Here is a 24,699-nt window from a genome sequence, read left to right as displayed (position 1 = left end):
TACTATGCATGCTAATGTGTACAGCGCCATCAGTGCAAGTGGCATTGGGGGAATGCTTTGTTGTTTTTTTTTTAATGGCAGGGCTGCAGACGGAGGTATTATTTTGCTCAGAGCTCTCCCAGTGTTTTGTGTGGTGTTAAAAGAAAAACACATTTATTATGACAACAGTAATCCTCGCTTAATGAAATTCTTAATGACATGCAGAATATTTTCTTCAGGATAGCAGCGATGTCCTATCATTCAGCTTGAATCTGCAGACGCTCCATCAGTCTGTCACTAAATATGAAAATCATCATTAGTCTTGGTAAATATCTATCTATCCAGTGGTGTGCACACTGTGAGGGCAAGGGGAGGGGGGGGTTGCTGCCTCTGCTACTTATGTTCTGAGTGCTGGAGTCTAAGTTCCCCCCCGAGTACTCCTAGTTGGATCCCATGACACAGTACAGCTCTAGTTAGCCCAAGTGCTTCTTAAGTGCTGATGTGGTTGGTCCAAACGCCCCTCTGATCCTTCTGGTCTGCACAGTTACATCTCCAGTTGGCTAAAATGCTGTTTAATCTGCTCAACTAGATCCGACATGCCCATCTGGTCCCCTAAAGGAATATTTTGACATTTTGCCAACAACTTCAACTTGGGCTTGGATCTTGAGAAGTTGCAGTATTTAAAGTAGACACCCTAAACAGTACAACACTATTAAATTACTGCAAACTGCATACTCACTTCCACACACACGCTCCTTTATCTCTCTCAACCCCACTTAAGCTACGCAATGAGTCACAGAGAGCTGCAGGTCTGAAGTGTTAGGGTTAGCATTGCCCTGTTTTTCTCAGGATTTTGGGTTATTGCAGAAAATAAGATGCCAATTTTGTTAATCCTTATAGATGAATGCAACTTGAATTTTGAATTTTGTAGCCTTAATAAAACCACCAGAAGTAAAACATTCAGCTATAAACTTACTACCTCATGACAACTTTAACAATGGAAGTTAAAGTTAATTCAAAGGTAGAGTATTAACTGATGTATCTTATGTTGTAGAACAAAAAACATGAAAATCTCTTCAGCTTGTGTTAAACACAGACCTTCTTTCAGACATTTCACTGACTTATTTCCAGGGCTTTTGGTATCAGTCCTACAGCAATCTATCCCTGAAAGGAGTTTGCTTCTTGAACAACACATTTAAGTAAAAACGGCTTTAGAATGCGTTTTCTTTTTTTTTTTTATTCCATGATGCTTAGGCCCAGCAGGAAATCAACTTAGACCCTCTGGGAAACCCTTCAGACATTAGGGCTGACCCAAATGTTTTAAAGCTTCCACTGTTGCCATGGTAATTGACTTCCAAATCAGGAATTTAATGGAGATGTTGCATTAGCTACAACAAAATGAAACCAAAAGACTGATTTTTCCTTTTAAAGTGATGCTCTGCTGCACCCCAGGTGACACTTTTGTCTGTGAAAATTCTGATAAGTGCAAGTGCCCCCAGGTCTTATGACTGAAAAGTGCTGCTTTTTCATTTTTGCCATTGGCCATCAAATATGGTGGTGTTTTATAGGTTCTCCGTCTCAGGTATTGATTTGTTCTTAAGAGAAATTAATATTCAAACATTATGATCATTGTTGACTGATCACTGACTGTTATCATCACCTGGGTGCAGTTTATTTAACATGTACTCCCTTTGTTTTGACCATTATCAAACAAACTTGACACCTTATTCATAGAAAACATAGATGGATCACAAAATGATCACCTCATCAGGATGCATGATCTTTAGGAACAGTCTCATAAGAACATTTATCATACCAATGGTATTCTAATTCTATTCTATTTTATTTGCCGGGTTGCCTTGAGGATGTATAATTCCGACGTTGTGCTTGAGCTGTACAGTATAAAGCTGACAATGAAGCAATGCTGGTGTTGCTCAAGATATTTACCTTTTGGGACTCGCCCTTGTTCTTCAGACGCCAATTGCGCAAGTTTATTGAGCATTTAACAAGGATAGTTCCCAGAAGTATAAGCAAGATGTCCTGTATTTTTGCCAAATTTAGTTTGAATGTAACAGGACAGAAATGGAAGAGTGTTAAACATCAACCTGCAGAAGGTGTTGCAAGTCAATTTTTACATTTTTTTTAAAGCCTTTCACAATTGTCATTGTTTCCTCATTTTGCAAATCACTTACTGACGCAGCATCTAACAGTTCCTCAGAGCTCTAAGAAGATGAGACAGACAAAAGAAGAGAAAGGAACTGAGAGGGTTTCCAGACAGGGCTTGTGACTTTTGTTGGACCACATATTCAATCAGCACTCAAACACGAAGATCACTAAATCAAAGTCTTAACTCTGTGGCCTCTTTATCTGACTGGCGCCCAAAGTGCTTTTAGTTAGAGAGCAGTGGGTTAATGAAATGCAACCATAACAACAGTATTTCATATTTAGTGTCTTTGTTGAGCTATGCTGACCTCTTCAGAAAACCCTGTACATTAATCAGTTCATATATATTGTCACTCTAATAACAGATGTCATCAGGCTGCTTGGTCAGGGAATGCTCTGTTTGTTGTGTGATTTATTGACTGAGGTTTTGTCGATGATTTTTTGTATTTATTTGAAAGCTCTTTATTCAGAATGTAGCAGAAGCAGAAAGGCTGCCAGAAGCAAGCCTTTATATGTAGTGAAGTGTAGTTCCTAGTATACATTTATATTTTCAGTAAAAAAAAGCCGATAAGGAGGTTTGTCACCATGTCTGACAGTGTGTATTCATTGCGCAAAACAAAAAAAACAGGCCTGGTATGTGTTCTCATGATTAGCTAGTAGAGCTGATTCTGAGAGAACACAAAGACACAACAACTAAAGCGTGTTTTGTGACCCTAACCAACCAAACTTTGACCACCAAGTAGTAATCAGGGCATCCTTGAGTTTAAGTGGACATGTGTGCCAAATTTGGAGAAATTCCTTCCTGGTGTTCCTGAGTTATCACATTTACAAGAATGTTTTAGGCAGACGTGAGGTCACGGGGTCCTTTGAACTTTGACCACCAAATCCAATCAGTTTGTCACCCTTGAGCCAGAGTCAACGACTGTGCTAAATGTAATGAAATTGCCACAAGGTGTTCATGAGATCTCACTCACAAAGATGGGCAAGACGGATGGAAAACCAGAAAAAAAACAAGGGTGAACATGTTATTTTAAAAGCACATCATGGGTGCTTCCTTCAGTGGTTTAAAAACCTTTGGTGTTGAAGTTTTGAATCACTTTAACCACACCTACCGTTTTTCATCTCTGTGAAGAATGAAAATTTAAAATCTAACCCTAACTACTTGGAGAAGCAGACAGCTGGACCAGATTGTTGATAAGCATCTTGATTGTGACTGTTTTACCCCACACTTAATGACTCAAGCATCAAAGGCGCATGCTGATTCATTTCTTTTTTTGCAAATTCTTTCCCTCTGTTCAGAGGCCTCTGACTCTGCAGTATCAGACCACCCCCTCTCAGACTTGACTGATAATGTTCAGTTGTTTATCTCAGATTCCCATGGCAATTACTAGGACTTGCATTATGCACTCTCATTGTGTGTTACCACTAGGGAAATTCATTAAACACACTTTACTTGATTCTAGTTTGGTTTGGTTTAGTTTTTTTCCTTTCAAATAAAAACCAAGATTTACAATTCGGCATGTTAATCAAAGATGGCACTGCAAAGTTTGGGTCTCCATTCCCACTGTGGTTCTCGATATGCAAACAGCAAGAATGACGTATGGATACAATTCACATGGCAGAATCTAACAAAGGCAATTCATGCATTTATGGTAAAATCAAAAAGCAACCTGATAAAGGGATTGACATTAGAAAATAATACAAGAATCTGAGAATCTAAATTGCCATGTTGGGAATGTGACATATGTTAATACTAATTATTTTTTGTTTATTTATCCCCCTTTTGCAGTGCTTCATGGTTATGTCTTATTGTTTGCTTTTATCTGGCTTCATTAAAACTGCTTCTGAGCAACAATGTTAACAAGGCAATAAAATATTAAGTGAACTCTGTAATTAATAATTAAAGGCCTGTAACCAACTTCCCTTTTCGTGGCACGATACTATCACCGAGGAACTATTCAGCTGTTGTAATTGGATGTTTTTCCAGTCAATGCAAACTGTTTTCTGTCTCCATTGAGGTTTACTTGACGCAGTTATATTTTAACTGTGGCCAACTTAATGATTTGAAAAATAGACATTCTCCTTTGCCAACTTTAGACCAAATACATAGATGTGGTGTCCCACAGGGGCCAGTTTTAGGGCCCCTCTACAGTTTAACTTGTAGAGCCATAATATCCAATATCATAGTACTGACAACGGCCACTGTTACATTGCATTGTTTTTAAAGCCTCTTAGCCCTGCTACCAAGACGTGGTCAACAGAGTTAATATTACGTTTTTTTTTTTTAAATCTAAGGCACATTGTGAAAAACACACCATAAAATATATTTAAGTCTTTGGCAACAATACAAGAGTACCACAGCTCAGATAGCAATCAGTCTGTTGATTCAGATGGATGCCATTGTATTGATCTCCATGGGATTTGGTACAGATACCCTTGGTGCAAAATGTATGAATCCCATTGATTTTGTGGATCCAGGTCAAATCCATCTGCCTCTCAAGGTAACGTGATTGGGGAGGCATGACTGCCTACATAGTCATGTGACGAGATTGCGACAGCTGGTGGCAGTAATGCACCTCTAAGCAGGTTTGCCAACCACCGCAGCAGAAAAGGGTGATAGAAAATTACATGCAAGAGCGTGAAATCCTAAACATAAATCAGGAAGCATCCCAGCCAGCCCAAGATCAGGGAAAAGAGCTTGTAACTTAGAGGCGTGCGACCTGTGATGTGTGGATGCTATTTGGATTTAGTCCTTCATTTGTATGAATGCTCCAAATAAATGAAGAAAGCAGTCAAATGTGATGAAGTTTGGTAGGCTTATTTTAAACCATATCTTGATTGAATTTAATATACTGTTCTTGTGGTACAAAATACATATACATATTTACATAATAATATAATTACACATTACATTTTAACACCAAATTATTTTCATTATCTAACCTTTCCGTTTACGCTTTGTTATGCTACATTTATGGTCCAAACCAAGCTGTCAGTTCATTGGAGCTTCCACTGCATGCCCTGAAAAAGAAGGTTGAAAGTAATATTAGCCTGACGGAACAAGGGAGGGAATAGAATATCCCTTGTAATGCATTTTCGGGGGCACTGTGTCACATTAACATCCCAGTAAAAGCTGTCTGATTGAATTATAGCAGGCCTTAAAGCGCCTGTTGAGAATGTTTTCAGTGTAGCAAGACACTGCGCTGTGAAAGAGAGACAGGGAGAGGAAGAGAGTGAGAGAACAAATTCAACAATAAGTCATTATCAAGCCAGAGATGTGACGTAGACAGATAGACAGACAGAGAGACGGACAGGATCTCCGGTTCATTCATAGGATATTAATGGTACAGCATCCATGTTCTACCCGGTGCCTGTCTCTTTACATCAGCCACAGTCACACTGAGGCAGGAGGAAAGAGTGTGAATATGGTCAGGTTCAGACACCACACTTTAGTAGCATACAAAATTTTAAATGTTCAGACTTGTGCATCTTTTGTTTAAATTTTGCAGATACAGGGAGTCTTTTGAGGAAGATTAGGTCTCCTGGTTTTTATATCTCGTCAACTATTGGATGGATTGCCATGAAATTTAGTAGTGAATCCTACTGACTTTGATTGTACCCTGACTTTTGTCAATAGTGTTCATCAAGCCCCATTGATGACATCCACATCAACCTCAGATTTGCTGGGTATTAAGTGTTAATTAGCATATACTAACATGCAAAACTAAACTGGTCGACATGGCAAATATTATATTCTCTTTACATCAGCATGGTGTCATTGTGAACATATTAGCATGCTGAAGTTAGCATCTAGCTCAAGGCGCTGTAGCATGTCTATGACAGTAGACTCTGATGGTACGTTTCCACTGGATCCATAATTACAAGTACAAGTCAGATCAATTTAAGCAGCGTTGCAAGACATTTAGTTATGGTATGGTCCACAGTGGTTTTTGTGGACATTGAAGGTGAAAAATAAGCCAGGCAGTTGCTGAATATTTGTTAATTTTAAATCTACAATAGTTTGTTTTTGTGTTTTTTTGGGATTAACCAGAGGCGGCAAGTTGTGCTAGACCGCCTTGATTCACATAAAGTAGCCTAGAAATCAACTTCATGCAAATGAAGAGCAGCCAACGGGACGTTCTGTCTCAAACACTAGCAGAATGCACTGCATAGCTGCTTACAGAGACGATGAATGGGAAGCGTAGAAACACTGGATCTTGCATCAGCTGCATTTTGAGATATAGGGCTGAGGATGAGGTCCAGGCTATTCCATGCTAATCACTGGACATCCAACGTGACTCACTATCTGGAAAGCCTAAAAAAAAATAAAAAAAATAAAAAAATTATGAACTAACATTTGTCAATCTGAGATAAAGACAGATTCAGCAACTGCAGTAATATTGTTGTCATAATATAAGAGAAATCATTAATGTTTAGACAGCCCATCAGTGAAAGCATATGACCAATCATATGCAGCCAGGGATCGTGACACACCACCTAGTGGCATGCCCATCACGTAGTAAAACCTCAACATCTGAAAATGCCCCTGTGGACACATACCATTAGTATCATTTCTAATTAAGCGCACTTGAAATAATTCTGTCTTAATGTCTCTATGAAGTGCTTTTAAAGGTGAAAACTCTGGCGAGCTGTTTTTCCGACGTCTGGTCTAAGCAGCATTCTTCAGATGTATTTTTGAGAATTTCTGAATACTTTTTGAGAATGTTGGATTCCTTATGATAATACAACATGTGTGTAGCCCCAAATACATCTGGTTTTGAATGCACATTCTACTCAGACGACGGTGAAAGGAATGTGGGCATGTTTGTGGAAAAAGTGACGGAACAAGTAAAAAAGGCTTTGCTTGACACACAGTGTGATCAGAAATCAGTTTCCGTGGCCACACATGAAAGCCTTTGAGCAGACGGGTCACAGCCGAGGCCACCCGGCCAATAAATGGCTCATGTTCCATATTATACTAGAAGGAAAAGGGGAAGCCTTGTGGAAAGACCAAATATAATTAGTGAAGGGTCAATCAAAATAAGAGAGTCAGTTAGGGTTAATACATAATTCATATGACCTCTTCACTCTTGCTGACCTTTTTTTGGCTACCGCCCCTCCCACTGAGGAGTGTTACCATGGCGCCGGGTCCCAGAGGAAGTGGAAATGGTCAACAAAGAGACTTTTTGTCGCTTGGATTTTCTGCAAGATAAAAAACATGATTGTTTGGCAAAAATAGCTCAAATTTACTCCTCCTTGTTATTGACTGGTGGCAATCACACAGATGAAAGCTTCATGTTACCACATTTGTATTGGAGAATGGAGATTTGTCTCGTACTTTTCTGTTCTGTTTCTCGTTGCAACACTCCGAAAGCGGAAGTTGACTGCTGTATTTTTAAAGTATCTGCTTTTGGTGTTTTAAAGCCACATCAGTTCCTGTAGAGACACCATGTTTACTGGAAAGCAGTTTCTCCTACAGAAGAGATAATCAAGATTTAAGCAGATGTGACTTTAGTCTTGGTCTGGTCTGGCTGCTGAAAAAAACTACCATGTTTTTCACAAGATAGTTAAGAATAGTGCTAAACAAAGAACTGTCCTGCAACCATGTAGTAAGAACTCACTCTGGATGCTTTTACAATAATTAACATTGATTTAAACCACATGAAACAGTGAAGCAATCTAGGGAAACAGTTTTGTAAGATCTGGGAACTTTTTATTGAAGCAATTAGAACAAAATCACAGATATGGTTATTTTATGTGTAACATCTGGATCACAGTTTCATCATACTGACAGTTGTTGCATTTTTCAACATCTGTTAAGCAGCTTCAGTATTAATCTGGGTATCATCATCACAACAGCTCTGTGATGGTAATCATAGGGACCCAATTATGACTGAATTTTTCATTTTCCTTTAATACATTTCTCATCTACATATAGATTAAGGCGCACTGCCCCCTGTTGTCTGTAATTAGTACCTACACAAGTCCAGAAATATGCGTCTCAATAACAGCCACATAACCATTGAAACCAGGGTGTTGCAAGCTGTCTTACAGAGAGTGTATCACTTTGAAGACAGCCTGCAACACCCTGGTTTAGTGGTCACTTGTGTCTATATTTTAACATTGAACAGAACGGAAGTGCTGGTGTGAACTAGAGTGCTGGAGACACAAAGAACTGAACCTCTTTGTTCCTGTGTATGAATTAGTTTTGAGGTTTTTCTGTTTTTTCAATCACACTTGGTTGTGGTTCTTTCTGCGCAAACTGCCTTCAGTCATTTTCCATCCGCCCTATTGTATTTTCTTTGTCCTGCTGGTATTTATTTCCTTTTTCACGCACTTGATTGTTGTTTTTATATTTGTATTTTTATTCGAGACTGATACACAGTTACATGTTAAGTTGAACTTAAAGGATGTGTTCCCAAATTTTCAAGTCCGTCTTAAAACGAGAGTCAGGTGTCCATATGGAAAATTATTTCCGTCTGCTGCTAATCTTTCCTTTTTTTCATACTGATCATTAAAAGATCCTTATCAGAGTTTATCTTTAACTGAATATCTTTTAAGCATGCAGGATACCGACTTTTCAGCGGGTACCGATAATTACCGATAATTGCCAATAATTACCTATGTCTCATGGCCAATGCAGATAACATAATGGACAGTTTCATATGTTTATATTTTAACCATAGGCTTGTAACCTGTAGTTTATGCACACCCGAGGGGGAGAAAGGATCAGATGTAGTGAGCAAGGATGGTTGATTTCTTCTCCTTCTTCTTCTTTGTCATCTTCCTTGTTCGTCTTCAATATATTTTTACTTTTAGCAACCAAATTATCAAGAAAATAACTGCTGAATTAACTGGTTGTGTAAATGGTCCTCAGCCCTAATGTAGCGTAGTAATAATAAGACATTACTTTTCAGATTCATGCTTCTGATAAACATTCTGGCCCAGCTGATGCTCTCATCTGACCTCAATATTAAGATCATGATATCAAACTGAATATTCTCTTACAGATCTACTTTTCTGTAGATCTCTACAGCTTTTATTTTTTTACAAAAAAGTTGTGGGTTCAAATGAATCATGTGTTGAGAGCTTAGTCATGGTCATCTATAATTTAAGTTTGTTTTATGAGGAAAGAAAGGCTATTAACTCGATAAGAGTATTTAGTGTTTTAATATTTCTTAGTCTTCTATGATAATAATTGAATATATTTAGATATTTAGATTTGTAGGACAAATGGGACATCATAACGGGCAATTCACCCTATTTTCTGACGGCTTATGTGCCGAATGAACAATAAATCAAGAAAACCATTGTTCCATTGTTCAGGGCTGATGCTTGCGTGCATTATTCACATGGACCCTCCTAGTATGTCTCACCCAGAGCTGAAATGAATCCTCTGTATGAGCTGTTACATGGTGGCACAAACTTTCATTGACAGACCAATCATTTTTTCAGATGAATTTAATATTGCAACTTGCATTTCAAAGACACTGAGAATCCAAAAAGGGACAGACCACCCACAGAGAGAGCAAAGGCAAAGAGCTGCAGTCTATATAGACCCTCCTCGATATTCTCTAAAGGACGTCGAGAAGAAGCAATGGGGGATATAGACTCGGGGTCGTTTTGTTAAGACTCTTCTTGTGCTGCACCTCACATCTCCCACAGATAGCACACAAAATATATGCACTTCACAGTTCCTTTGCTGGCCAGCCACTTTCACAACACTTTGTCATGTAGTATTTACATACAGCATCAACACAATTACACATCTCATCGAGGGATTAAAGCAGAGCTGGGTCGGATCACTCAAAGTGTTTGGTTTCATGTCGGAGTACCAGATGGATGGGGTGGGTGGGGGGGGGTGTTACTGCCTCGGAAGAAATAAACAGAAAAGCTGTTTCACATTCAGATGCTTTCCTACGAATGGAACTACCATGAGATACTTCTCTATGAAACATTCTGGATGTAAATCTAAGAATACGTCTGTATTCTAAAACATATCTGATAGAATGGGGTGTTTTTGTTTTTGTTGCTCTGGCATTAAGCAGGCACTGAAGCACCACATTTGTGTATTGTGGTATTTGCCATTACAGGACTCATCTAATGTTACACTTTGAATACCTTCCTGTGTGTTAACTAACACAGTTTGTCATGAAATCCAACTGACCTACCTTTTCTTAGTATTACCTCTAAATGCTTGGCCTTCAACTTATGCTTGTTCTACTTTTTCCACATCTTAAAAATGTACATATGGCACTGATCTGTGAAAAATTCTCTAATCTAGAATATAAATAAAGCAATAAACATACTCTTGAGTATTGCAGGTTCTTGGCAAAAGGCTTAGTTATATGTGCTTTTTAATGTGCAGTCATTTTTAGCAAAATACTTTTTGCCGTCTACAGACAAAAGGCAGACTGTAGTAATGTTACATCCATGTTAAATGCAGTTGCATGCCACTTTTTTGAGGTACATAGCCAGTTTTGAAGGATAAGTGCACCCAAAAATTCATTATCTACTCACACTGTCTTTTTAAACTGTCTTGAAAACATGCGATTTTAGGCAATGTAATGAGGCGATCATTTAAGGACGGAGTAGATAATGCATAATGGATCATCAAAACTCTTTATAAAATAATTCCTCTTTGGTGCAAGCTATTTTTTAAGCACATCTTAACAAATTATGTGTTTAAAAAGTAATGGGGGACAAAACTGGTCATTTCAAAAAGTTATAAAGATTTTGTCCACCAGTGTCGCCAGTTTAAATGATGTGAATGGTCGCAGCATTCTCCAAAACAACTGAAGTAGTAGTTTTCTGGTTGTTTTTTACATTTTTAAACACAAGTCCCCAACTACTTAGGTTCTTTAGGAGAATGCGGCAAAGCTGTAATGCTGTGAAGCTCTATGTTTTGTGGATTACGAAACTTTAACTTACTTTCCATCCATGTGTGGGTGAGTAGATAATGCATGAATTTTAGTTTTTAGGTGAATTTATCCTTTAATGGTCTTTTTTCACGACTCTTGATACATCTCACCGTGAAACTTCTGCCCGAATCTTTATTGGAAATCGACCCCAGTGGTGTCACCTCAGCCTCTGTTGCATAACTTAACATTTTCCATGTTATTGCTGAAGTGATTCGTCCTTTTTCTGACAGTATTTCCATTGGAAAGAGTATCACATTTGTGATGGGCATGTAGCTTGAGGACAATGAGAAATAGTCGCAATACCGCCTCTAATCTCAGATAGAAGTTGTTGATAAATGAAAGAATGGACTGTATGTTTGTATTAAACAAAAAAAAAGGTTAACATTCCCATCGTGTTCGCCAAACTAAAAAAAGGAATGTCATCGTCAATACATAAATACATTTACAATAACTACAACTTTTAAAAATATTACGTGGTCAATCCAAAATAACACTTAGATAAACATTTAAAGTACAGTATTATACAACAAAACTGAAATAAGAGACCAGGTTTGAAACAACACTTCATGACAAAATAATTATCATACAGGATGTGAAATATACATTATTAATCTTACTTTTTTCATGTACAATTTTCATCCACTGACATACAGTATATTACAGCGAGGATGGAGTTCAGTTAATGGCGGGACAAGTGCATAGCAAAATAGATCGTTTGACCAAGTTAAAGAAACACATAAAACTGACAAACCAGCTTTAGAAAACAACATTAAAAACCATGTTTAAGGCAAATCTCGTCATTTAAAATTGGCATAGTCTGAGAAAATGTCGACAAAGTCTTGTACCACCCTGTAGCAGAAGTCATACTGTTCCTGTGGAGGACAGAGACAAACAGGAAAGAAGGATCAGTTACAGTCAAGATAAAGCAAAAAACAGATTTTTATTTTGTTTTAGCACTTAACATGCCCTCTATAGGATGCATGCTTAACATTCATGCCAATGTAAAGAACACATTTGAGTTACATCATTTGAGATTAATTGATCTATTTTAATATATTAAGGGGGCATAAATGAGCCTTTACAGGCAATCCTAATGTCAAGTACTGGGTTTTATATTTGTGATTAGTGACTTTTATGCATTGAGACATAACATTTCAAAAAAGAACTGTGATGAATCTAAAAATTGATATTTCTCCCCATGTTGGAGTCACTTCTGCTGATACTTACCACAGTTTGGACCATATGAGGCCTCTGCATACGTAAACTCTTCACAGTTTGGAACACGTCCAGCAGGCCTTCTGCCTTGACTCGCTCCAGGATATTGCTCAGTGCAATGAACGTACCTGTTCGCCCTGCACCAGCACTGCAGCACACACAAACACACAAAAAATGAATTCAAGAATGAACATTGTAGAAAACACAACCAAGCTGCTATAACGGGCTCAAATGTATACCTGCAGTGTACGACGATGGGATGGTTCCCAGACTGCTGCTGCTGTCTCTGCACCGAGGCGATGATGTCGATCATGCCTTTCCCCTCGGCCGGGATGCCGACCTCCGGCCAGCCGTGGAAGTGGAAGTGCCGGATCACCCTTGTCTGCTTCTCCTTTGGGAGGAAGTGCACAGGCAGACTTGAGATCATAATACCTTTCAAATATGATTTATTAGCTGCATATGAAAGCGTATAATGGCAGGTGCAATGTCAGTGGAGGTTAAGTGGGCTGTAGATGAGTGGTGCACTGAGGGAGGTGGGAATGTACTCCTGAGCCCCTGAGAGGTGATGTGGGTCGAATTTAATGAAATATGTGAGATGGGAGGCTCCACTTGATAATCTCAAACACATCCTGCCCACCACATTTCCTCTGGCAGCCACAAGAGTTTTATGTACTCGCTTGGTTTCTTGTTCTCTATAAGACAATTATGTCTGAACTTGTCTAGCTGTACAAAGTGTGATGCAAAAATGCTGTTAGAATTAATGAAACGTAATCTTCCTGTTTATGTTCAGAAATTAAGATGATTCAGCGATTCAACTTTCCAAGATGATTACTTAAATTAAGACAATAATTTTTTGTTGCAAATTTTCTGAAATGATGTGTTTAGTTATTCAAAAGATCTAAATGTAGATGTAAATGTACACTCATTTGCCATAGTTTTAGGAATAAAATGTTCTGTAAATCAGGCTATAAATGATATATGAACAAACCACTTGGTAAAAACATTCATAATATAGATAAAAAGACTAAAACTGGGAAGAATGAGAAAAAAAATGATTTTGAGAAAAAAGAAAAGGTGATGTTTCTTTTTACCTTTATTTTACCACCATGAAGCTTCCCCAGTTGATTACTTGCATTTACAGTGATAATTTGTGTGTTAAAGGCAAATATTTATTAGTAGTAATTACTAATTAACAGACATCTAGACTAAAATAAACACCTAAACATGTATTTTGGTTGTGTTTTAATTACAATTGTATCAAAGAAAAGATGTTTCCAATGCAAAATGGCCCAAAATCTCATTTCGAAATATTTCCACACCATCTTTGTCTGCTGGTAAAGCCATTCCCACTTTAGACTTCTCACATTGTTTCCTTTATATTTAACTGTTAAAGCCTTTTTTTCTTTCCTGCCGCATTGTTCATCTCATGATTGGGAAACTTGACCACTGAACTGTATTTAAAACCCAGTCCACCAACCACCTCCACCTTTGGTACATTAAGTAACACAGATGTTTGACTTGATGAAGTATTTTCACTTTTTTGTGTGAATACTTCCTCCTTCACTTGATGTTATTACAATGACTTAATTGTGAGGAAAAGGACACTGTCCCGATTGAAAGTAAAACCAATCTTACTGGCTCCATTTAAACGTTTTGCAATTACACAATGCAAAAAAATGACTTCACTTCCCTCGGAGAAGAACTTAAAAGCTCAATGGAATTACATCAAGAGAGCCAATAAAAAAGCCTTTTCACCCTGACAGGCAAATGTAATGTGAGTCACTGCCTCATTAACCAGCTGTCTGATAACGTTATAATTTGCTTACCGGGACAAAGGTGAGTACCAAGTCTCGTAGACTGAAGGTGTCACACAAAGTGTCTCCCTTCAGCTCCACTGTGTAATCTCCATAGGTGACTGATTCCTCTGTGGGCCAGTACTGGCAACATTTGTCCTATGAAAACAAGACAAAAACAGTTATTGCTGACAAGCTAATGTTTACAGTAGTTTGGGCTCAAACCTTTTTGATACTCAACACTTATAAACTAGCATAAAAGTTTTTGTGTCAAAGTCAGAAAAATCAGAACAGAGATGGTTTCTGTTTCACTGCTCTTGTGGTTGTTGAGGCCATCAGTCAGAGCTTGATAGCAGCTATTGCAGCTCACCTGCTCCCTCTCCTGGAGCTCAGTGAGCATGACAATGGAGTGACATTTCCACTCCCACACCATCCTCCAGAAATCCTCCACTGTGTGTTGAAGAGGGCCCTGGGTGGCAATGAAGTAGTCCTTCTGTCTGTAGCCCTGAGTCACAGCAGAACACAAACATTTTCAGTTTTATTGGTCTAATAACGTGTGTTAACAGCAATACTAATGAACTATTGTGTTAGGTGATTAAAATCAACTTACATCTATGAAAGATGCGTTGATGTAATCTGTGAACTCCTGACCTCGTCTCATGGAGAGAATGACTCTGTTGAAGTCATCTGAAAGGAGAACAGAGCAGCTTTCAAATGAGTATCAGGTTCATAAAGTGGCCTGAAAAATACCTTTAACTCAATGCTGCAAGGCACGAGAACATGTGTGAGACAGTACAATCTACTATTGTTCTGTAGGTTTCCATCTTTCTTACATGGAATAATTTGCAGAACTCTGTTCTTCTTCATGTTGGCAGGAAGGTTCCCCGTTCGCATGTTCTCCTTCATTATTCGCATGTTGGTCAGTTTCTGGGCAGAAATCATAAAAGGAAAGTAAAAACTGTTATAAACCTGCAAATGTTCAGCATCCTTAGGTGCACAAATATCAATAACATTTTCTGTAACATAACCAGAAGTTGACGGTTTTAGTGACATCTAGTGGGTAGGTTGCAGATAACAACCAACAAAATGTCCCTTGCCTCACCTCCCCGACTACAGCTGCATCAAACACAAAAGGCCTGTAATGGAAAGTTCTGTATCTTCTGAACCCTATTGCACCACCGGCCCACGCTGGCTGAATATATTGTTGTGCTTTGTCATAGTGAGCACACAGAAATGTGAAGAAACCCTATTTACTACTCTGCGATGGATGCAAACTATAACTCTTAGATTAAGAGAGGTTAATGTAGATATGCCACTGGTCAAATCTTTAGCCGTTTGTCAGTTTGTTGTGTAACCGGCTTGATGTTTGATTAAATGTAACATCTCACGAGCCATAATGTGAAATAGGAGGTCTCACCTTAAACTCTTCCTCCAGGCCGACCCGGTCGCCGTTTGTGAAGGTGTTGTGCAGTTTGTGCAGATGTCCTTCCAGAGACGACACGTCCAGCTCCGTGTCCCCGTAGAGGTAGTATTCGAGCAGGGCCTGGTAGATGAATGAGTACTGCATCTGTGGTGAGAACACACAAACACACACAGATGAACACAGACACACTTGGAAATGTACAGATGACTGAGGGTGGGATAATTTACACGTACAATTCATTCATCAAGAAATGTGTTGTGTCATTTGGCTGACATGTGTGAACTTCAACTCACATCTGTCTGGATGAGCTGTGAGCGCTGCTCTCGTATCTTGGAGACAAACCCAAACACGTCAACCTTCTGCTCTGCATGCATCATGTCGATCATGGCATCTATTACGATGAAGGTTCCCGTTCTCCCGACACCAGCACTGCAGGGACGCAAACAAACCACAGACTGAATGAACCACAATCCTCAGCTGACACTTCCATGTTAATAGACAACAGAAGGGAAACAAAGGGATGTCTGTGCCTGTAAACACACATATTGCTGAAGTCACTCAGAAGGTTTCCAGTCACAGTTTGTTTTCCAGCAGACACACAAAGCGGATGTTTAACCGTAAATATATTCATCTCCATAGAAACAAATTGGATAATTGAAACAGTCAGTCAAAAGCACGTAGATCCCAGTAAACAACAAAACAATAAACAATGACCCATTAGCTCAGCAGTCTGGTACCTGCAGTGGACCACAATAGGCCCAGCGAAGGGTGGATTGACCACTTTGACCTTCTTGAGGAATTTGAGCATGCCGATGGGGGAGAAAGGAACTCCAAAGTCAGGCCAGCTGGTGAAGTGGAGCTGGGTGACCGGGCGGGGAGTCTTGGCAGCATCGCTGGCTTGCTACATGGAGACACAAACATAGTTAACAGTGTTTACAGCATCAGCATAGCAGAGCCCGCGCTGACCCCAGGGCAATCTTTTGATAAATCTCAGTTTCAAAAGGAACGAGAATCAAGATAGGAACAGCTTCCAATGAGTTAGAATTTCTCCATTCTGCTGAAATTCAAAGCTATAGTCTGGCTGAGTTAATATGAAAAAGGAACTGAAGTACACATGATACAACTCCCAGTAACGTTTCACAAACTCTTCCCATTTATCTGTTCACATTGTCATTGTCACATTTTCTGTGAACAATGTGAACATTACAATGGTGATTTAGGGCAACTGTAAAATTTGTAGGATTTCTTTTGATTAAAGTCGTGAATTACAAGACAAAAACTTGAATATTAAGTAAAAATTATATAAAATTATGGAGCCACAGTGCGATGGATAATATTCCACGGGGAAAAAAAGGATTGAGATTCTAAAATCATAAATTGGTAAGAAGCAAAATCCAAGATGGAAGTCACAAGTTTATGAGACTAAGACTCGGAGAATAAGTGTTTTTTTTTTTCCTGTTATGGACCCACATTGCTTCACTTTGCAGGGTTGGTGATGACCTCATCAAATAATACTTTGCAGTTAGATTTAGCAAAAAGGAAATCTTCATGCTTTTGCGCCCAGTGTCATTAAATTTTAAAAGCCTCCAGACTTTGAAGATATAAAACTTCAAGTGATTTTTGTTATGGTATGAAACCACATGTTTCTGTTTTTGTTTCACATACATAAATCCATTACATTTGAGAAAATAAAAAAAACAGTTGTGTACAAGTAGTTGTGGTAGAATTTTGTATTGGCTTATACGAAAACCACACCTAAGGAAAGCAACGAGTAAAAACTTGTGACTTTGAGCCCAGAATCACATTAGCAAAGGTAAAAATGTCCCCTAACCAGTGATCTTTTCAGTTCCTGATGCACAGAATCGCCATATCCACATACGGTACGTTGCTTTCTTCTCAATAGGCCCGATTCTCTGAAATGCCTCCTCAGAGTCTGGATGCTTGTTATAATATGCTGAGAAATCTTCTTTTCTTACGACTGTATAATTTAACAATGTCAGAGAATAACCAATTCTTTTCCGTCCCTTTAATCTTTGAAAATCCAAGTTGTTTCTTTGATTATTCTCCTCAACCCCAGCTTCTTTCCTACCTACAAAAGCCCTTATTCACCATTGTATAAGCACTTCTTGATACTTACATATTGTATACAGAACTTGCGTATGGTGTAGTCCACGAGCACAGTGAAGTCTTCCACTACCACCCTCACATTCCCATAGGTCCAACAGCCCTGATCTGGCCAGTACTGGTAACACTTGTCCTGCAGGGACATAATGACATCCATTATTCAATAAATTAAAGAACCTAAGGAGGAGTTGTTCTTCTGTATCGTATTAAAGGACTTTCCTCTCAAGAGACGCGATTGTTCAAATGAGAAGGCACACATGCTTCAATTTCATGGCCAGTCAGCCCATATTAGTTTAAGTGTGAGAGGTGAAACCACTCAATATAGGACTGACTTGGAGGACTTAATAACACATTATGCAGGCATTGATTTCAACCCATCCACATACTGATCTAAATCCTCTCTGATTCTCTTCTTATTGATCTTGTTAGCCTTTTTCTCCCCTCTCCTTGTTCAGTGAACGAGCTCTGGTTCAGATGACTCACAATAAAAGATTGCGTAATTATAGCAGAGAAAAAGAGATGTCAGAGGGGAGATTACAGGTGTGAAATGACTGGTTTAAATTAAATGGCATCATTACACCTTTGACCACAACCAGTGAAGTCTATTTGAAGCACATTTCTTCTCAGATCTTTTTGTGAGGCTCCGTATAGCCCTTCAGTACAGACTCGGCTGAAGAGGAAGCCCCAGCAGGAGTGCGTAATTTAAGAAATAAGGCTGAAATTCACTCACTTCTTTTCTTTCTTTCAGGTTCGTCAGCATGACAACAGTCGCTACTTTCTGCTCCCATATCATCCTCCAGAAATCTGCTGTGGTGTCTTCTTTTGGACCTGTGAGACATTTAAAGTTTAATTAATGAATTCAAATAACTTCAACACAATTATCATTTCCAAGTGCACCACTGTATATCTTACCTTGTGCTGCTATGAATTTGTTCTTTTCCGTGAATCCCTGTCAGAAAATAATAAAGTGAAGTAATAAATAAAAGCTAATAAAGAAAGAATATACTGAAGGTTTAATAATTTGTGGGGCACAACATTCAAACAAAATAAGACAATAGTTGGTTATTTAGGCACAAAATCTTGTCAGTGTTAGTGTTAACCATGCACAACACAATAATGAGAAACCAAAAAGATAATCTCACATCAATGTAAGAAGCGTTCACATAGTCCGAACAGGGATTTCCATCCAGCTGAGTCAACACCACTCTGGAATGATCATCTGTTGGTGAAAATACAATAGGGAAGTTCAGAGAGTTTGAGCGTACTCTGATTACACTTCAAGCAGGTAGCACAGAGAGTAATAAAGAAATTGTTGACTAAAATATGCATATTTGCTTTTTTTTATCCAGGATTAGTCAAGAAGAAGTAAGATGGAAGAAGACGATACCACCCTCGAGTCTGTACGGTAAATATGATGCTACATCCAGCAGCTGGTTAGCTTAGCTTTGCATAAAGACTTTAAACAATGTGGGAAAGCTAGCACATCCAACGCTAGCAACAGAACAAAATGTCATCATGCAGTAGTCTTAAAAATGGTAATTTGCTGACATTAATTTGATAATTTGCAGATAAAACTGAGGTAATATAAGTAAATGTTTTCACAATATTATAAGCTACTAACAGAATAACGCCATCAAAATGAAAATTCTAGGAGGTCAACAAGGATAATTATCTTATTATAATGCTGAAATTCATCCTCCCCTACGTCTCTAATCTTCCCTTTATTTCATGGTCACATTCTACAGTACATGTTCTTATTTTGGTAATTACATGTTATTTAGTAAATTATCTACTTATTGTCATATTATTATCATGTTTTTACTCAACTTGCTACAAAGAAATCACACAATGACTTATTAAAGCGACAGAGATGATTGATAACAACCACAATGGTGAAACAGAAATGAAGGGTGAGGAAACTATAAGGGCAGAGTCGAATACATGAGCTCGAGGAATCTACTGTATCTGAACTGTAAAAACAATAAATACAAAAAAAAATGGAGACACACAGACACGTGCACACACGGGCAGGAAACTGTGAGTCAAAAGAAACCAAGTTCCTACCGAACAGAAAGTACACTCACAGGGGAGGATGTTGGGGTATCTGTTCTTCTCCTTGTTGTCGTCCTTGCTGGCCTCCTCGTACGTCCCTTGGGCATTGCCCCCAGGCAAGGACTACAAAACAGAAAACGCAGTCAGATTCTGCACCAGCCATTTAAAACAGTCAGGCTGACTTTTAAACCGCTCGTGTGTGCATTGTGTTCTGCCTGCTGTATGTAAGGCACTTCCTCTGCTACATACAATAACAGTCCTCCATTAAAAGCGGAGAACTTCAACTTCCTCTGTCTGCTCTGAGTAAAATCATACTTGTATGTGTTACATAGACTTTGAGTCATACACTTTATTTGACTCAGATCCTCAATCATAGTCACAAATAGGCCGCAGGGTTTTTTTTTTTTTTTTGCATGCCTGTGGGTGTGTATATGTACATTATGTGTCACGGACAGTGTGACACATACAGTACATCTCCAGTAGTTTTCCTGAATATAAAATATACACATAAGCCGGAAGTAAATATTTTGTGGGAAAATCCTTTTACTCCAATTTTAGATATTTTATTTATATGTGGTTTTGTCGCCACAACTGAATGCATGGGACGCATCGTAGGCCCAAGATACTGTTTCAAAATAATGCATAATTTACAAAATAGTGATGATAATATGGGTATTTTATCGTTTTCAGTATTCATTATTTAAAATAACAGTTGCAATCAGTTCCAGTTGTTGGAGCACTTAAAATGAGTCTAAATCAATACACAGCATTTAACCATACCTCGATTTAAATAAACAGCTAAACAGACCTCAACCAAATGTTTTCTTCTTGTATGCACCACAGTGTTTCTGTACTTTAACCCCAGATACAGAAGACTCTGGTTTAAGACTAGAGTAGCGGGTGTCATTAGGCAGAGAGGAGGCTACGCTCACATTGTACTCCTCCCTGAAAAGCTTGCCATCGTCAGCTGAGCGGAGCCTGTACTCCTCCTCGAGGTGGTCCACTGGGATGGGGAAGTAGGTCTTGGAGGCCGAAGGGGATCTGGGCAGAAGGACCACCGTCTGTTGCTCTGTAAGGGAAGAAACAGTCAGTAGGCTGGTCAAGACTGATCAAGTTTAATATTACTGCAGTTAATTATTTGTTGTGTTAAAGAAATTAACTGATTTCACTTTGTGAATTATTCAATAATTATAAGATGAATGACTAGAAGGAATTAATAATAAAACAGAATTGGGTTTTAATCAGACCAGTGGCTCCCAACATTCATGTCAGATGTAAATGTACTCAGAAGTAGCCCCCTAACAACACCACCTGTCTGCAAAAAAACATGTGCATTTCAGTTATTGAGTTAATATTTAACAGTAGTTCTTGTTATTGTACAAAAGTGGAACACATACAATAACTGTCAGTGTTTGTCCGTTGTCCAAATTAGTTTTTTACTACCACCACTTCAGAGTGGCAGAACCTGAATATTGCAACCGCTGATTCAATACTTAAGCTCTCTCAATCATTTTTTACTTTAAGCAAACTTTTACAGCCATTTATGCATTTAGCCAAGTTATTTCACCAATTTGTCAGTTTCTTTTTGCTAGGTATTCTAGATATTGAATCCACATCTTGGAGCTAATAATTCCAGCTGTTTATCTGTTACTTTCAGCTAACTATTTAATTTCCATTACATCTTGCTATCTATTTCAACCATTTATCCATTACATTAAGTTAACAGTCACCACTCTATTCACTCGCTGACTCATCTTTATGTAACCTCCATTGCAGTTATGTGTTTTTTCTTTGTCAATGTTTCCATCAACTCCCCTGCAGAAAGAGAAGTGACCCTGGTTTGGAATCACTAAGTCTATACACTTACCAAACTGCTCTACATGGACTTATCAAAGTCAAAACTGATTTAATATCTTCTGACACGTTGGTAAGAGTTAGCCAACACCTTGATAATTTAAAAAGAGGACTTGTAAGTACTCTATGATCACCGAACATCAACAGGTGTTGATAAGAACAGAGAACCAAAGAACCCCAGGGAGAAGCCTCTTACAGCACCCCGTAGGCAGATCTTTTTAAAGTGGAAACCTCTATTGAGGAAGCACCCGACTAGGCATTCAGTTAGGGTTCACAAAATCTGGTGAATGTAGGTTTGAAAAAGTTCTGAGAGAGTGTTAGTAATAATACCGCCACCCCGTATACCTGACCTGGTGGTACAATGGTGTATAACGACTCAGTACTGTATCCGAACTCTAAAACACAACACACATGAAATCACACACGGCACCACACACACAAGGCAAAACAACACTGACGGTAAAGATAGCATTTGATTCATTTTGACAGCATCCTGTTCATGGAAACATGCAGTTTCTGTGCCCACACATGACCCTTAACACATTTTAACAAACATGTATAATGGTGTGTGTTTAATCGTGCGTAAGAACTACCTAATAATCTTAATTAATCTTGATGCAAAACATCTGCTTATTTAACTGATTTAAAATTACATCTGGATAGTGTCACGCTTTCCTAGCACAACAAACTAGTGTCATGATTACAATCACATTAAGTAGCAGCTCACTTGATAACCTCAGTGTTTACACAGTGTTTGTTATTGCTACATATATCCTATTCACATTCCTATCTGTAGGGATACAACCTGCTCTGTACATTCCATTGTAATGCAAGATTAGGAAAAAAAAAAAAAAAAACTTCCTAAAGAACACTCGCAGCTTCTCTGCACATGTTTCACATTTCCTGTAAAGTCCAATAGCTGTTAGCTTACTTCACACATATCAGCTCTTAATAAACAAAGCTGCATCTATCAAGATGAGCGACTTACTGCTCTTGTCTCACTTTACATGCAGCTTCAACAAGCTAAAAGTAAAGGTGAGAACAGCACAGTTTGAGATCTGCACATCAACCACAGGAAGTATAATAGAACCACAGTGCACTGGTGGAACAGTCCTCACATAGAGAACCAACATACTATAAGACTGAAACTTTTACACCTTACACTGCTGGCTGTATTTCCTTCTCTTTCTTCGCCCTATTTTCTTTCACACTATGCTCCTTCTGTCGCCATCACAATCTACTCTGTCTTGCAGTTTCTCAACAGTCTCCAGTTTATTCATCACAATGTTACCTTGTTCCTCCAGGATGCCATTTGGTATCTTCTTGTCGACTGTTGTGACGACTGCTTTTCTCTGGTTTTTTAACCTGCCGGGGGAAAAGAAATCCAAGAAAATGAGAAGAGCAATCACATGAAAACATGAGATTCGATGATGTCATGGTAAAATAAGTTCAACTTTTTCTTAACATTAGAACTCAACAATACTTAATGCGTTTAGCTTGAAACAAAAGCCTGTCCATCCTACCATCTGAAACTTGAGAAGCTATTCTTTCTCATTAGCTGATGTCTTGGAATGACAGCAATCCAGTCCGTAAAATGTACAGAATTAGTTCTTCGTTCTCCTGTGTTGCTTGCCTGGCTGTTCTCTTCTGAATAAGCATGAGAGGGAGGCAGCTAGGAGCACTTCCTGACTGGGCTCCGCCTCAGTGACTAAAGGAGGAAGTGTTTGTCACCCTGAGCTCTGCCCCTGAACCTTGGCTCACAGCCAGTCAGCGAGGCCCGGCGGGTGAGGGGTGAGGTGAGGTGAGGTGGGCGAGTCCTTGCTGGGTGGGAGAGTTTACCTGAGGAAGTACCAGGCTAGCAGTGCGATGATGAGCAGCAGCAGGGACAGGACCAGCACGGTGGGGAGGATGTGTTGGCTGGGGATGGTAACGTCTTCTGAGGAAGAAGGAGAGGCAGAGCCGGGGGGTCAGGGAGCACCGTCAACAAAGAGGAAGGAAGGAGGGTGCAAGGACGACGATATATACGTGCATGTGTGCGGCTGCATTCATGTGTTTTGAGCCTCGTGAATATGCGGTAAAGCAAAATCAAAACTTGGCACAGCAACACACCTCCCATGGTCTCTCCTGGCCACAGGCCTGAGTTAATAACTGGCTTCTTCAGCAGTATTTTGTCTACAGAGATAAGCATCAGCTCATTTCATCCTGCCAGTGTATCTAACAGAAAATCAGAGGCTTAAAGAATGGAGGCTGAGCCAAGACTCACAGCCACACAACCAGCTATTAACTATGTTTATAAAGACGCACAATAAGCCGTAAATTACTGTCCAGGGCTGCTGAAGTTCATTGTGATCCAGTAATAACAAGGCTGTAGAAAAGGCTATCATCAAGCAGATGCATGTGCCAAGGAAGACGCATAATAATCATATCCTAGAGGAAAGTGATGAGTGCAGTGGAGAACGATGGGATTTTTATCGCCATCTCAATTTGTTCAGTGCTACTCAGCCTCACATGTCGAGGTGCATCGCTCTTGTTATTGTTCTTACCTTTTGTACGGTTGCCACTGCCGGTGGAATTGGATGTTGTTGTGGTTGCCACCAAAAACAGAAGTGGGACCATTGTGACTGCAGAAAAACAAAATGAAGACGGATATTAAATTTAGTGCCAGACATGTCTCGCAAAGTGAAGATTCATGGGAACATGGCCGCTGGATAATATCACCATTAGGGGAACACAAAAGCCATTGACAGATCTGGGACATATTTCTTTATTGGTGGCTGGCGCTTTCGGGAATGTGCTCATCGGTGCAAAGTTCATGAAGGCACAATGGAACAACACGCTCATATCCTGGTCATTCATTAGTGCTGTCATAAAGCCCACATTGTAATGCTCAACGTGTCCACATGGGGGCAGAAGATTTCAATGTATGAAAAGCAAAGGCTGGCCATGATAAAGTGCTTCCTCACCAACCCATTGAGAAAAAAACAATATCTATTCAAGAGAAAATACAAATTTAAATGTTCTTGTTTACATAAATATAGAGAAAAAAGTGATAGGAGTGTTTAAAGGTCCAGTATATAGGATTTAGGAAGATAATAAAGAGGATATTATCCATAATTAAGATTGAATTAGTGCAGAATCACCTGAAACTAAGTATCATTGTGTTTTACCTCAGAGG

The 24,699-nt window shown here is 39.0% G+C and overlaps 1 protein-coding gene and 1 long non-coding RNA gene across 8 annotated transcripts in view; one reads left to right on the top strand and one right to left on the bottom strand.

Annotated features, from left to right (window-relative positions):
- LOC119010116 overlaps positions 1-24,699 on the top strand; it is a 66,529-nt gene that overhangs the window by 19,436 nt on the left and 22,394 nt on the right. For both annotated transcript variants that reach the window (XR_005071907.1, XR_005071906.1), the window contains exons 2-4: positions 15,507-15,643; positions 18,367-18,448; positions 18,968-19,023. This is a non-coding gene — a long non-coding RNA (uncharacterized LOC119010116). The remainder of the gene's footprint in view (positions 1-15,506; positions 15,644-18,366; positions 18,449-18,967; positions 19,024-24,699) is intronic.
- ptprea (protein tyrosine phosphatase receptor type Ea) overlaps positions 9,586-24,699 on the bottom strand; it is a 60,191-nt gene continuing 45,077 nt past the window's right edge. Inside the window, exons 3-22 of one of the 6 annotated variants that reach the window (XM_037081987.1) lie at positions 24,068-24,145; positions 23,364-23,457; positions 22,816-22,889; positions 21,875-21,919; positions 20,603-20,739; positions 19,703-19,793; positions 18,761-18,837; positions 18,531-18,567; positions 18,349-18,446; positions 17,632-17,751; positions 16,232-16,395; positions 15,788-15,923; positions 15,489-15,638; positions 14,905-14,998; positions 14,682-14,758; positions 14,442-14,576; positions 14,105-14,230; positions 12,518-12,669; positions 12,291-12,426; positions 9,586-11,935 (exon numbers count right to left, since the gene is read on the bottom strand). In XM_037081987.1, the coding sequence (XP_036937882.1) occupies positions 11,861-11,935; positions 12,291-12,426; positions 12,518-12,669; positions 14,105-14,230; positions 14,442-14,576; positions 14,682-14,758; positions 14,905-14,998; positions 15,489-15,638; positions 15,788-15,923; positions 16,232-16,395; positions 17,632-17,751; positions 18,349-18,446; positions 18,531-18,567; positions 18,761-18,837; positions 19,703-19,793; positions 20,603-20,739; positions 21,875-21,919; positions 22,816-22,889; positions 23,364-23,457; positions 24,068-24,140 (2,091 nt within the window). In that variant the 5' untranslated portion in view covers positions 24,141-24,145 and the 3' untranslated portion in view covers positions 9,586-11,860. Of the gene's footprint in view, positions 11,936-12,290; positions 12,427-12,517; positions 12,670-14,104; positions 14,231-14,441; positions 14,577-14,681; positions 14,759-14,904; positions 14,999-15,488; positions 15,639-15,787; positions 15,924-16,231; positions 16,396-17,631; positions 17,752-18,348; positions 18,447-18,530; positions 18,568-18,760; positions 18,838-19,702; positions 19,794-20,602; positions 20,740-21,874; positions 21,920-22,815; positions 22,890-23,047; positions 23,195-23,363; positions 23,461-24,067; positions 24,146-24,699 lie in introns of those variants that run through there. The other 5 variants (XM_037081986.1, XM_037081989.1, XM_037081988.1 and 2 more) reach the window with 5 other exon arrangements.

This window comes from Acanthopagrus latus, chromosome 20 (assembly GCF_904848185.1).
Source record: "Acanthopagrus latus isolate v.2019 chromosome 20, fAcaLat1.1, whole genome shotgun sequence".
Taxonomy (NCBI): Eukaryota; Metazoa; Chordata; class Actinopteri; order Spariformes; family Sparidae; genus Acanthopagrus; species Acanthopagrus latus.
This window is presented reverse-complemented; position numbering and strand designations above follow the sequence as displayed.